Raw genomic sequence first — 15,099 nt, 5'->3', positions numbered from 1 at the left:
AACAGAGGAGAATTATAGACTTGTTTATAGTTTATTCTGCAACTAGACAGCTGCTCTCAACTGGAGGAATTGAATTACAGATCTCAACCAGTATCTTTGCAATAAACGTCTCTGAGAACATACACTTCTACTTGTTCTGCAGGGAATTTCCTTCCCAGAGACTGAGCACAGAAGGGCACTAAAGACTTTATAAAAAAAAGGAAGTATTCTTCCTTCATTTTAAAACTCTCCACTTTCATTTTTCAGCTATCAAGAGGGAGTCTTCTCATAAGGCTTGCTCCAGGAAATGCTGATCCTTAAAATCGTAAGAAACTGGCTGGGACCTGTGGGCTTGGCCAGGCCAACCTCCAACACAAGGCAAGTCAGCCTCTGAAGTTAAGTTGCTCAGGCTTTTGCCACCTGAATTTTGAAATTCACCAAAGATTACTATTCCACAGGATTGCAGGTGACCTGTTCCCAGGCTTATATCACCACAGGAATTTTTTGCCTTCTTTTCTGCAAGTTGAACCCAATTCCCTCAAGCAGAGTGGAGCTGAGAGGAATAATCATTTCCCTGGACCTGCAGGCTCCTTCCTCTTGTAAACATTTCTGTTAGTGCTTATCACAAATACATTCTCTCTTATATATATAAATTAACACTCACCAACCACTGCTGAGGTATTTCTGGCAGAGGCATTTGAGGAGGCGCCGGCAAACTGTTTGCAACTTCTTGCTTTTGTACATGTTCTTTTATTTCAAAACCTGTGGAAGAGCAATAGACATCACTTAACACTTTGGTGGATGCAAATAGGACATTTTTTCCACACTTGGACACCACGTCTGACTGTCACACATTGAAATCTGGCACACAGTGCTCTCCCAACCTACCTCCCAAGTACAGTTACAAAGACAGGACGGGAAGAATGCTGGGAATTCAGGAATTTAATCAAGCAGAACAAACACAGACTTACTCTATATGATAATAACATATATGCTATTTGGATCAACAAATACCAGACACAGAAAAAATTTACAGGAAATCATTCTGAACTGCCTATCCATCTGGAACTGAAAGATTTAAACAGCTAAAATTCAAACACATTGCCAGGTGTCTACCATACAGATAAAACCATTTTATGGGGGGAAGATACCACACCTGTGAACGTCCTAGTGGCACCGTACAGTGAATAAAACACAGTCAGCCTGTGTGCAGTATGTGGCTGGCTGGCTTTTTCCAGCAGAGATGAGCAACAGTTGTTCCCATGACACGCTTTGGACAGGCAAGGCCATCGTGCAGAAATGAGTCCAAACCCACCTTTCATGCCAAAAGAGTGGGGATGATGGCATAAGAAGACACCCTGCCTCTCTCCCTTCCCTGCAGCAGTGGTGACAGCTATTCAGTCAAGCCCACAGCACCCATGTTTCCTGGGGTCCCTGCTGCCCCCACTGCCTCTGATCATGCAGCTGTGGTGCGAGTCCACACAAGCTCTGGGAGATGCAGGAGGCTGCGACACCCCAACCTGGAGCATGCTGCTGCTGCTGAGGGGGACATTGCCCAAACCAGCTCACCATTAACAGAATTGCACACTGAGCATGTTTTCCCACCGTTTCCATCTTCCCTTTTCTTTTGTTTTAAAATTATCCCACAGTTTTCCAGGTGAATTTGAAAAGGGAAAAGGAGCCGAATATAAAAGCTGCTTTGAGGGTCCTTGGTATCACTATTGCATCTCCCTCCCAGAGAAAAAGAGGAGTGAGCCACTCGTTCTTAGTTTCTGGCACAATAATTTAAATCCCAGTTGAACTCACTTCATAAGAACATGATATCGTTTATTTTTCTAAATATCAAAAGGGAGATTAGGGTGCATCTCCTCAATGTTCTGGCAAAAATTCAGTCAATGGATTGTACCCTGCTTACTCCTAAACTGAATTTAGCTCCTAGTGTTTAGTTTAGCTTTTAAAATATATATTTACATAGTCAAATGGATGTCTTTTGGTCAAGATCATATAATTCTCAAAAATGTAATCAATGATGAAATGTTTCTTGTCATAATAACCTAGTCCCACTGGGTGTGAAGTCATGGATTGAAAAACAACACTGATAAAATAAACTGGCTCTAAGGGCCACAGATTCTTCTTTCTTCCTACAAATCAAGAGGGGGAGTAGTCTTGGGAAATATTCCAATTTATATTTTTTTTTTATAGTATAACTTTCACTTGTTCCTCTTTATGTAGGATGAATCCATATTATGACTGCTACCCATATCCAAGTCTCCCATACTTTCCGTAACAACCAAAAGTCAAATATGAAGGCTTTTTTACTGCAAAAAAAAAGTATTCCAGATTAATTCTATTGACTCTGTAAACCTAGCTTTTCCCCAGTTTTAAACTATGCGTGTTTAAGCAAGAATCTGCTCTAAATTTATTTTCTTCTACCAAATTACACAGCAAATTTAGCCTTATACGTTTATGACATCGGGTCCCTTTAAGGAAAACAGGCAATGTTGACAGTCATATTAAATAACTAAATCCACCAACAGTTCTTACTCCAAAATAAACTGTTTGTGTCTTTGTTTTTCAGAAGAAAGTCTGAGTTTCAGAAGGAAATGCCAAGTGTTTTGTTCAGACCTATAATCCATTGGGCACACCAAGGCTAAGGAAGAAAAATACAATTTATAGTTTTGCCAGCTATTCAGAGTAACCACGGGTTTGGAAGTGGGGCAGGTCAAGGCCAGGCAACTACGACCTGAAGAATACATCTGCCTGACCCAGTTCTCTCTGTTTGATAGATATTAAATGAAGAAAACAGTGTGCATTTGAGAGATGTAACAAAACAAGGCAAAAGATTCCTAAAGAATTCCCCAAGTAGGAACTTACTGAGTTTAAAGTGTTTTACTAAAAGCCAACCAGCCCATTACAATAATTTCCACACCTTTACAAAGAAAAACATAATTGTCAATTTCCAGATGTTAAAAAGAACTCAGTCAGTTCCCAGTTGCACACATCCTTCATTACTGTTCCCCATTGATCTTAAATGGTTTGTTCCAGCAACTGAAATATCCTGTTGGATTCACACAGTTGATTTTTGCAAATGCATATAAAGAGTTTGAACTCAGCATAGTCCTCAGGCCTCTTAAACTGTGCCAGCGACCCAAGAGTTCTCGTGGAGTGATGTGGGTGGAGTAAAACAACATTTTGAAAAACAGACTCCGAATGACAGTTCAGCCTAGTTACAGAGTACTGTGGGTTTATGCATCTTTTACTGCTTTTGATTTTAATGAAGAGATGAATAGTTTCAAAGGGATGGGAGTACTGAATGTTATAACTGATAAAAAAAGCAGCAGGGTCAGCTCCAGTAAAGAACATGACTCCCTGGGTAGTTTCACACACACTTGAAGCCAGCAGAGGATGGCAGAGCTCCCGAGGAGGCAGCTCCTCTCCTTCCCTGCCTTGTTCCTGTCCCTGCACCAACCTCGCCTTTGTGCCAGCGTAAGCATGTGTGTGGCCTCAGGTTGAACCAGACCGGGGAAGTGACACTGGTTAGGATTAAAACAGAAAAAAAAAAAAAAAAGGCAAATAATGCTTGTGCTAGCAGAAAGGAAGATGCAATAAATACATGATGAGCAAGAATGAGTAGCCTGGGGAGAGAAAAAGGATGATTTTTTTAGAGGCCATGCTGGCTTAGACTCTTATTTAAACTGCAGTTCCATAAAGCAGAGTTTATAGACATATAAAGCATAGTCCTATGACCTCTTGCTTAACTGAACTATGGGTTTTCCTTGAATTAATTCTTGTTCGAACTAGAGCATATCTTTTACCAAAATATTCTATCTTGATAAAATGCCAGCAACGGCATGCAGACCTTATAAGTTCTTCCATTAGTTCATAGCTTCAATGCTCAAAACATGTGCTTTATTTCCACTTTGAAACAAACATTCCACCACTGCACAATGCTTTTTGCTGTGTAAGTCTAAGAGCTCATTCTCAGTCATTCCATTCCTACAGCAAGTTTAAATATGATACCTCATTTTGGATAACTTGAAGGCGTATTTTTGGATCCTTTAATCACTTTTATGACTTTTCTTTGAAATATCTAAATTTTATCTCCTTGAATGTAGGCGTCAGGAGTGGGTATAACGTTTCAGTAACAACTGCACTGAATCAAGTTCCATCACTTAATATATGGATCTTGTTAATGGATGGATCCTGTAATAGGATGTAATGGATCTTGTTATAGATCCTGTAATAAGCTTTAAAACTTAAACAGTAGGTGCTGAAAGGCAGAAAGCTATGATCCTTGGGTCTTTTTATCCTTGGCCACATCTATAGTCATAAATTAAACATGCTTAGGAAAGTGCTCTGGTACGGAGAAATCCATATCCATACGGTTAAAATCTCTCACCCCTCAAAACCAGGGTGGAGGGTGATGATTTTGAAGTGTCTGTTGGGACAGATCTTTGCCTATGCTAACTCCCAAGTCACGCCTATGAACTGATGGAGGAGATGAGTCAGCTTAGGCCAAACCCATGCTGAGGACCACTCTGTAACTTAACAGCATAAATAATTGAGTTCCAGGGTCCAGAAACATACCCAGCAGTGTTTAATTTACTAGTAGAACTGTAGCTTTTGTGTCCTGAAACACCATCCACAATCCAGAAGGAATGGATATGACAGCGCTTCCCTGTGTTTGCAAAGCTGGCAACAGGATGTTGTCTGACTTCTTGAGGAAGTCAAATGTTTTTCTTAATAAATCTCGTTGAAAAGATTACAAGAACAACATACAGTGTCAGATCAGCATTGTTGAGGTTATTTTGAACTCCTGTAAAATATAGCTGTTTCTGAACATATCAAATTGTAGGTTCTCACCTACAGATTTGGGGTTTGGGGAGTTTGGTGTATTCATCGGTTTTGGAGCATGAAGCCTTGTTCCATGACATTTACCTGCCTCCTTCTCTCAGTAGTAAAGTAAAATTAATGATGGGTCTTTAAGAATGTCAAAACAGAAAGGAGGACAATCATTTTCAAGTTGGTCCCCTTGGACTTGAATCCTGTGGCAAAAATTATTTCTTTACTGACGGGGGGAAACACTGCATCAAACGAGACCATATTCTTTTAGCACTGGAGAAGATACAAATCATGAGAAATGCAACTGTTCACAACGTGGAATTTTTCTTCAACACACGCTGGTATTTTTCAAAAATCTAAACACTGAGGGTTTACACTGACAGTATTTCTGCCAAACGTAGGAGAGACAGAGGTCTTATAGCCCAGATGCCACTTCATACAGACAGGTGCTCTAAGGAAATATGAGAGTACTGCTGGAAAAAATAGTGAGGAATATTTTTCAATAAGGTCTGTGGAAAGGTTGCTGTACACAGTGAATCATATATTGCATTCAGTTCCATAATCTTGATGGAGACAAAAGCAATTGTGCAATCAAAATGGTTTTAGATAGGAAGAAAAGGGCTAAGTGAATGTTCCTCTCATTGCAAAATGCAAACCAAACATGCTGACAGCCATCTCCTAGCTCTGGCTTGGCACTCCTGTATCAGCCATGCACCAACCATTCTGATGTATCAACGTATCAACCGTTCTGATGGATTTGGGTCATTTGACAGAGAAGCAGCATGCAGCACCCACGCATCTATAAAACAGGGCTGTGGCCAGCACTCCCTGACACAGAATTACTTTTCCATCAAAACTCATAAATAGCATTGCTGCCACAAATAAAATGAAGTAACCACTATATCAGGAGAAGCGAAAACATTCTATCTAGCACATAATTTTGTGGCTGGATTCACCCATGTGCACCCACGATACTCCCAGTTTGCTTTTTGCAATATTTTATTGCTGAACATGAAGGAAAGCATTCAAGAAAGTTACACTTTGGCGTCACCCTGTCTTTCTGTCTTGCTTCAATTTAGTGCTTGTCTTTAGCCCTTAAAGCTATTTTACTGAGCATAGACTTATTCTGTGCATTCTGCAAGTGAGAAAACCCACCCCTGACACTGACCTTTTGATGACTGTATCCTCAGGAGAATGTTAGTTATTACCGCCTTCTTCTCCCTGACAGTGGAAGTTAGATATTCATGGTCCAGAAGTTCAAGAAACAGGCGCAGCTCAACTATTAACTCTTCCATGGCTGAAAGAAAAAAAAAAAAAAAGAGAGAATTACGTTTTCTAAAAAGTCCCATTAGAAAAAAGAACTAATTCTCATTTATTCACATTCCTAGCTATTTTCTAGCATTTCTTTAAAATGTGTAGTCCTCCCTGCTGGAAACAGACTGCATTCATTAGTAAAACCAACAGCCTAGTCCATTAGTGAGGACTAACGGCACTTGTAGCAGATACCTCGAAAACACAGTTCTTTTCACACACCACATCATCAAGCCAGCACTAGACAGAAGTAAGCGCAGGAGTGGTGGCCATCTGCTTTTTCTAGCAGTGCCACTCTGCTTCCTCTCCCTTTAACAAACAAGTTCAAACTGCAGAACAAAATTATAGTTTGATAAAGCTTCGAGAGAAATTGATATTTTCATAAATCTTTAGGGAAAGTCTCTCTTTATAGTAGGAATAGTAGGTATTCCTTTTTTACAGTGATTCACGTTTCTTATAACTTCCAAAGACAAGCTCCCAACCCGTCACATAATTTCTTACTACTCGCTAGATTTGTGATGATGCACTTCTTACTTCATCCTATTTCTACTATTCCAGATCTCAAGGTTTTCCACTTCTTTCTACAAAAAATTACATTCCTTCTCTGTATTCTCAAAGTTTCTCAATTTTTTTTATCAACAAACTTTATAAGCACATTTCTACTTTCTTCCTTTCAAATTACCTCTTAAGTCTTGCATTGTCTTAATAACTGCAGTAGCTCAGACCATACATATAAACACATTTGTTACAATCTAATAATACAATTCCTATCGTGCAGGTTTATGAGAAGCCCATGGTATTGAACCTCATTTTCATGCTTCAGTTCTCTCATAACGCTGAGATTCTCTGTCCCTTCGTTTAAGGGGAGTCACTATTTTTAGTTGAAATTTCATCTTGGATAGAATAGTTCATATTTCCATACTTTCTGTATCTGATGACATTATTCTCATTAAAAGATGAGGAGAAACATCCATTGAATTTCAAGGCTGCACCTAGGATTAATCTCAGTCCTATCCTCATTCCAAAACGCTTTCACTTAAATTTTTCTCTACTCATTCACGTTTGTTTTTATAGTCTTTTCAAGGTCTCACAGGGGGACCGCTGTTAAGCATCTTCAGACCTCTAAAAAGTACATTCTTTGTGGATTACTGTCTTACCAGCTCTTCCCTACTCCTAAAACCTTTTCTGATATGGTTGTTTACCCAAGTGAACCTGGAATGCTTTGTTCCATTTCTGAGAACGTGTCTGGAGGTTTAAACAAGTCTTGGTCTAAATGCATTGTTTTTTTCTGTCACTTGAACACAGCACCGTGCAGGGAACCCTGCAGATGTCACCTACGGTCCTACAAGGGACTGTTGGCCCCTTCTTGTCTCCAGTGAAGGCAGATGTTCCTATTTATTTGCTCATTGTACCTGCCAGTACACTCGGGCTACTCTGGCAAGCAGCTGTCCAGAAGTCCATCAGAAATCCAAATTATTCTATAATGCCCATATTAATTTCAGGGTTGTTCACGTTATGGAACAACAACATACACGCACACAACTTTCTGAAGCAAAAAGGGATAGGTGCAGATTTGCAAAGCGGCAGGTGATCACAAGACTCAAGGAGGAAAAAAGAAAGAGGACCTATGACTTAAAAAAACCCCAACAACCAAATAATCACCTCTTAGTTAGTTTTTAAATGACACACTTTAGGAATAAGATGTATAGTCCATTAAGAGAACAGTGGTCTCTCGCTTTTAAGTAAACTGTCAGTAATCGCATGCATTATTGCACTAGAATTTCTTTGCAATTACATGTTTCCCGGATTCCTTACGGCAAGGGACTGTAAATAAGCTGAAAGGGAGCTCTCCCTTCACCTCATCACCAAAGAATACCCTGTGCCACAGTTCTTTGTTGAGAACCTTCACTTTGGGGAAGGAGGAGAGAAAAGGATGAAAGCAGTAGATATCATTGATGTACACAGTGTGCATAACTGTTTTCAGTTATTAAAAATTATAAGATCCTTGTACTCAGGAGCTTATAATCTAACATAAACAGATAGACTATAAAATGAGAAATGAAGACCAATAGGAAGTTATGAGGCAAAGAGTAAGGGAAGGAACAGAAGAGGAGATAGGAAACTGCCGCTGGAGAGACTCCTGGGACCTGGCATCAGCCCAAATCTCTCCTGAGGCCTCATCACATAAATTTGTGGCCTTCTCCTCCTCCTCCATGTCTTTGGAGGAAATCTGGATTGCAGTCACCAGTGACCACAGCCGTCAACCTACAATGACCAAGCCACCAAAGTTACTGGAAGCAGTTTAACTGCACCTGGCTGAGGATTTTAAAAAAAACATTGGCTAAGACTGATAGAGGATGACAAGATGAAGCTCATACCAGTGAGACAACACTTAAAAAATCTCAAAACCACTGCCTTAGTAACATGTTCACCATAAGTGCATTTATATTTGGCCTGGTGTCCAGCACTGTAGTTCAAATATCTAATAGTGCTTCACAAAGAAATACATAGCGTGAGAAGACTTGTTCTTCCTGCCTCTGTAAGCTTACAGGTATATGACACTGACTTCAAACAAAAAACGAAGTTTCACTTTATATATATGTAATGATGTCAAACATCCAAAAAGAGGAAAGGGAAACACTGTTCTCAGCTAGTAAGAAACACTCTTTCCACATATCTTAAAATTGCACTTTGCTTTTTAATACTTTTTCTGCTTAAGCAAAGAACAGAAATACTGCTATGGAGTGCATTTAAAGTATTTAGAATAAGGAACTGAAAACTGTTTTTTAAAGATAGAAACAAATAAACTTATATGTATTCAGGGAAAAAAAAAAAAAACAAGTTTGCCTGGTTTTAATTCTTGGGTTATTTTCTGGATTAAAGAATCTTCTCTTCTTCCTAGAAATGTAGTGATGTGCTCACAAAAAGTAATGGAACTGAATAATAGAAAATCCACATAATGCATATTTTCAGTAAGCAATCATTACTTCTGAAATGGAGACTAAAAATGAGAGGGTGATGCAACTCCCAAAGAAAAACATACTCGTCCAGTGAGAGATTACTCTTGGAAATCTGACATCACCACAAAATAAGAATAATAATCAGAAGGCTCTCAAAAAGGGGCCAATTTATTTGACAGTTTTGGCTGTATTCTCATTGCCAAAGGAATTACTTGTAAGTGGCAGGTGGTGAAAGGCAGGGTGGAGCCTGGGGATGGTAATCACAACAGTAAGCAGATTTTAGCTCGACTGAGGAGTAAAATCACATTCCTCATTAAATGATGAGAAGTCCATTCTATGCTCAATAGGAATTATAGGCCCCTAATGGGCTGCTGCAATTGCCATGCACAAATAAAAAAACAATGATACATCCAGAAGGGTTTCCAAGACTGGCTCTCAAGAGTTTTAAAGTTTTTCAAATGACAGCACATAAAAACGATATACAAAAGCCAGCAATAGAATACACCAAGGTAAAAATAATCAGAGGAAGGCAATTACATCACACTAGTTTTTGTTCCAAACCAGAACTAAAACCAACTGGGATTGAATGAGCATGATGATGCAATTATTCTAAATCTACATTTATGGGTACTAGCCTATAACCATTTTTAAAAAAAACATAAAGTTTTCACTTAAAATTGATTCAAAAAATTCTTAGGAGCCATGCTATATCACACACATTATTTCAAGGTGGTCTTAAACCAGAAGAAAAGACAAGGATGAGCTCATTAAAAGAATGGTCAGATTGTTTTTTGGTCACTCAGAGCAATTATAGTATCTCTTAACCTTGCCACACCACAAATGACCCAAAACTGTTTTCCAGTTGGCTAATATCTGCTGAAGAACTTTTAAGGAAAAAGAAGGACAAATCCATGAAGGAGGACAAGAAGTATTTTTATTAACTATTGTCTTGTCCACAATAGAAATCCCAGGCAACGTAAATTCACCTCTATGCTTGCATGTCTATTATAAATGCACGTATACAAATATGTCAATATACATCCTCCAGGAAAACCAAAAATCTATGTCAGCATTTTGAGCTCTACCTTGACCGAGGAGGGGACAGAAATCCCATTTAACATCCTGAAACAAATTCAATTTGATTTATGGATCATATCAATGCCAGTCTTCAAGCTATACATGAAAATCAGGTATTGAGAATAGATGTGCTTCAGTCCAACTACAACGCAATACAAGCACGCACGTGCACCTCCACGTGTACAAACACACACACCAGACCAAGCACTATATTTGGTAACCACTAAGAGGTTTTCAAAGTGGATGTCTCAGCCTTAACCTTGCCTTTATGGTCGTTTATTGCAAGGCCATATTAAATGAAATACATACCTAATCCTATAATAGTATTTATTCTCCGAAAAATGTTCATGTTGCAGTTTTGTCCTACATAAAAAAGATGTTCTCTAACTCATGCACCACATGGGCCAATTTTAGTGCATCTATGTTCTCAGCTCTTAAAAATCTAAGCCTCCATATTCTGTTAGCAGTATGATACTTTGGGACTTCCTTCAGAAAAAAAGTTAAATCTAGTGATGGACAGCTGACTGGCTAATTAAAAATTATTCTGTTACAAAATCTGATTGAAGCCTCCTAAGATCCAATGTGTAAAAACTTCTTGAAACATACAGAACGCCCCTACCCTGCCAAAAAAATTTCATTGGCATTTGGGTACACAAGCAACAGTGAAGAAACCAGACATATGATCTAGTTTTGAATCAAAAACAGAGTGTGAACTGCATGTTTACACCCATTTCTATTGAAATAGTGTCATCATCCTTAGTTTTGGATGTCGTCATTTGAATATTTTATTAAAAAGCTCGTAACAGAATACCCCTGGGGAAACCATGTCTGTATTTTATAAAGATATAGATATCAGATACATTATGAAGAATAGACATCCACAAGGAGACACAAAGCTTTAAACTATGAAGAAAAACAAAGTCACTTTTACTTTCTTCCACTCAATCCTATGACGTGTTTACAAAAATCCAGTAATCAAGGAAAAAGTTCCTTTTGTGACTACATTACCATTACCTGGGAAAACAATTTCCCACAGAAACTAAAAAAATCTAGAAGCAGGCAGCAATAGTGTATTTAGCCCCAGGAAAAATTTTTACTTTGTTCAATATGCTACCAGAAACTAGATGACATTTGTGAACTCTGTTAAAATCCTATCCACCAAGAAATGAAAAGGCAGGCTGTTTGAAGAACACAGAGTGAAAAGACAAGGCTTTTCACTAGGACAGTTTTCTCATGGTTCCACTGGCCCTTCTTTGCCGCTCTGTTAATGATGGTGTATGAAGTGTGATGAACTCTACCTGTTAAGTATGCTAAAAACCTGCTCCAGAACGTAGAGATGATCACCTTGGGGGTCCATGGTATTTCAGGAAGGAATGGTAGAAATGGATGAAAAAGGGGTGAACCCTAAATAGTAGATGAAGCCCTAAAGATAAAGAATTGGCACGGAGCAAGTAAAACACCTACAGGGACTGTCATCAGAGTGTTTTAGCATAAAAATAACGATATTTAAGCCTCTCTAAAAACTCATAACAATCATCTTTTGTTTAAAATTTGGAGCTCCCCTGACTGTCACAAACTCTCTTTCCAGACAGCTTGGGGCAAGAGAGGCAAAACACAGCTACTAAAAACTCCTCCTGTCTCATGCATATTTATGATCAACCTCAATGAGTGTCAAGGGATCATTCCAGCCACAACCCACATGTATTCCTCTTTTTCTTTCTTCCCTCTGCTTCAGTTTTCAAGGGATTGGCTTTTACAAAACCAGCTTTCCGAAAAAGCTATCAGAGCTCCAAATGCTGCTGTTGCAATAGTTGGGTGATAAAACAGGAGGTGGGAAAGCATTAAGGAATGTTTGGACAAGAAATAAGCTGCCAAAAATCCTACTCAATCAGCTACAGCCATGCAATGAGTGACAGCAATGCAGGAGTGTAATCCATTAGCATCAGGTAGATGGATAAAGAGTTTATTTTTTAAAGTCCAAACCAGTGTTTAAGCACTGCCACAGACTTTGGAGAGGAATGGCTCCTTTTAAGCAAGTTCACAGACTCAGAAAAAAAAAAAAAAAAAGAAAGAAAAAAGCAAATAGAAGAAGGAAGGAAGAAAGAAAGAAAAGAAAAAAAGAAAGAAGAAACAAAGAAAGAAAAAAGCAAAAAAAAGGAAGAAAAAAGAAAGAAGAAGAAATAAAAATTAAAAAAGAAATAATTTAGTATTAAAGGCATTTATTTTCATTTAAGTATTAATTATCTACATTATCTACTCGTGATACGTTAGCCAAAAAAGAAAGCTCAACAAACTACAAAAACTTACAGTGGACTTCATGAAGTTGGTGAAGAATTTCTCTAAAAGTGTATTTCCCACACGAGGCTTCTTTTGTTCCCCAAATAAATGTAACATACCTTTTAAAGCAAAAGAACATGGTTTTCTCTCCAACTGCATGCCCAGCAGCCCGGGTGAGGGTCTCACCCTCCCGTCTCTATGCTCACTGTGGGCATTCAAGTTGTGCTTTCTTTCAGACTCCGATTACCCTACTAGGGCAGAAAATAGAAATGTCTTCCATTTAACCATCTCCAAATGTATCAGCTGACATCATCTCGTCAGGACAAGACATTCCAGGTCTTGCTTGCTGGCTCCTGCATTAACTCAACTCCTTCATTACTCCAAACCACAAACGATAAGCAGCCACTACAGAATTAATACACGCGCTCCAATTCCACAAAAGAAAAGGAGTTCTCTCATGATGCAAAAAGGAGACAGAAAACCTGCGGTAGGAGGTGAAAGGCTGCCCCAAACTCCAAGTCCCAGGAGGAGACGGGGCTCAGTTAAGCTGAGACACGCTGAAGCGGATAATCTGTAATAGTAAAAGAAAGCAAAGCATTGCAGTCCACTTTGTGAGTGCTTCACTCGGGTCCTCAGCCGCACACGGATCCCTTTTTAGGTTAGGATTTCTTTCAAAGTTATGAATAATTACATATCCAGCAGAAATGTGAGACAGTAAGTTAATGAAGTTAATGGAATGGAAAAACAGAGTAGTAAAACAATGACAAAGAAGTACAAATATGGCAATGGTAGGAACTACACAGTTGTATTTGGTATTTTTTGTATTCAGCAATACAATTTTTATGTACAATACATGTAAAATACCAAACTTAAAAGTTGTTCAAAAAGTCCTAAGGCTGATCATGTCAGCCATACCTGCAGTACAGTCCAAGAACAGTTTGCACTCTGTGAATCTGGTGTTACAGGCTTCTAGTTTGCAGCTAACTTAAAGCTAGAAATGAGATAATATTACATTTTTATAAGAACTGATCCAGAAGTCCTCGCACTTGTACGTGCAGATGGAAAAAAAAAAAAATTATCCTACAACATTTTTTTATACCACTGTTCTCACTGCTGGATCCATTATGCAATGAATAACTTCTGCCACACATTGCTTCTTGTCTGCTGCCCTTCCCAAGAAGAGAAGCATGTTCTGCTTTTTTTTCTTTTAGACCAAAGAAACGTACTTTATACTGATAGAGAGTAGAACAGTGAGAGCTGAAATCTCTCTTCATATGGAAAATACATCATTGCCCACGTTACACTTCCATCTCCTTTAGAGTCACCCCTTGTTTTGGAGAATGTCATTCTGTGAGAGCTAGATTGTAGTCAACAGAAAAAAAATAAATTAGAGCTTCCATGCGTAGGGAATGAGGAATACATGGTCACTGTCAGCCTCCTGGGAAATCAGATCTAAAATGCTTGGCTTATCATGCAACTCTGAAGACACAGAGGATTCAGTACTTTAAGGCAATGTTAGACTGCCAGAAAAATGAGTATCCTTCCTTTGATGCAATTCTCTGTGTCATTCAAAATTTTGGAGGACACATAAAAAGATGCCCAAAACCCAATACCTTCTCCCACTATGCAAGTTGACTCATTTCTAGACCTCCATTCTGAATAAGGACATAAATGCAATCAAAATTTCCTAAAATTCCACCATCATGATAAATATCACCATAAAACTTCCCTGTTAATTAGTCTGTACCCTTAGACAGAATTTCCAGGCCAGAAAGAAAGTGAGCTTAGCTGCATCTCCAACATTGACATTTAGTGACCAAAGGGAGAAGCAGTTGCAAATGTATGGGATCTTAAGGGAGAATCTTTGAGCATCTTCTTACAAAACAGCACACCTCCCTCACAAGCACCCATCTAAACCATAATTTTAACAGCTTTTCACAGTCAGATGCTCAAAAAGGAGCAAGCAATGTCTTAGACAAGTTGCCCAGACATTTGTGATTTTACGGAGAAAAGAAAATCAAAATATTGAACACAGCTCACAAACCAAGACACAGTCGAGGCGATAACAATAAATTAAGTGTTCACAAAGAAGCTCATATAACGTAATATTGTTAACAGTAATAATGATAATTAATAAGCATAACAACAGTATAGTATTTGGATTGTAGCCTTGTGCACTGGAATAGTGTGGTACCAATGGAAACAAATTTTGGTGCCACATCTGACACTGGTCTGCAGTGGAAAGTAGAAAGCAGGATTTGAGGTGTCAGGCAGGTAATGAAAGTGAGGACCTACAGTTTGGTAACACACAGGTAGGACTGGTGGCAGAGTCTATATGCTAAGCAAATCCATCAATGGGTGACACGGAACAGCTTTCCTCCTAAGCTGTGCCTTCAAAGCTTTTTCTCCAGCATCGACATGCACAGCTTGTATCCCTTTGCTGAACTTCTTTGGAGTACCATTCACTTGGATCTGTCTCTGACACACATGATCCATAAATGCAACCATGAAATATTGTCCCTTTTGAAAACAAAATGGGGAACTCCCTTTGTCCCTTGTAGCCCTCTAGTTAATTCTCTGAAATACATCAACGTCTCTCTTATTTCTACTCTTTCTAGTTATCCTTCATGAATACTACTTAGGAAAATCAAAT

The 15,099-nt window shown here is 38.8% G+C and overlaps 1 protein-coding gene across 1 annotated transcript in view; it reads right to left on the bottom strand.

Annotated features, from left to right (window-relative positions):
• The window catches only part of AFAP1 (actin filament associated protein 1), a 119,447-nt gene that overhangs the window by 59,661 nt on the left and 44,687 nt on the right, over nucleotides 1-15,099 (bottom strand). The window contains exons 2-3 of the mRNA XM_074147202.1: nucleotides 5,990-6,118; nucleotides 644-741 (exon numbers count right to left, since the gene is read on the bottom strand). Of these exons, the coding sequence (XP_074003303.1) occupies nucleotides 644-741; nucleotides 5,990-6,116 (225 nt within the window). The 5' untranslated portion in view covers nucleotides 6,117-6,118. The remainder of the gene's footprint in view (nucleotides 1-643; nucleotides 742-5,989; nucleotides 6,119-15,099) is intronic.

This window comes from Numenius arquata, chromosome 5, assembly GCF_964106895.1.
Source record: "Numenius arquata chromosome 5, bNumArq3.hap1.1, whole genome shotgun sequence".
In the NCBI taxonomy this organism is placed as follows: Eukaryota; Metazoa; Chordata; class Aves; order Charadriiformes; family Scolopacidae; genus Numenius; species Numenius arquata.
The sequence above is the reverse complement of the archived record's forward strand: the minus strand, read 5'-3'. Positions and strand labels throughout refer to the sequence as shown.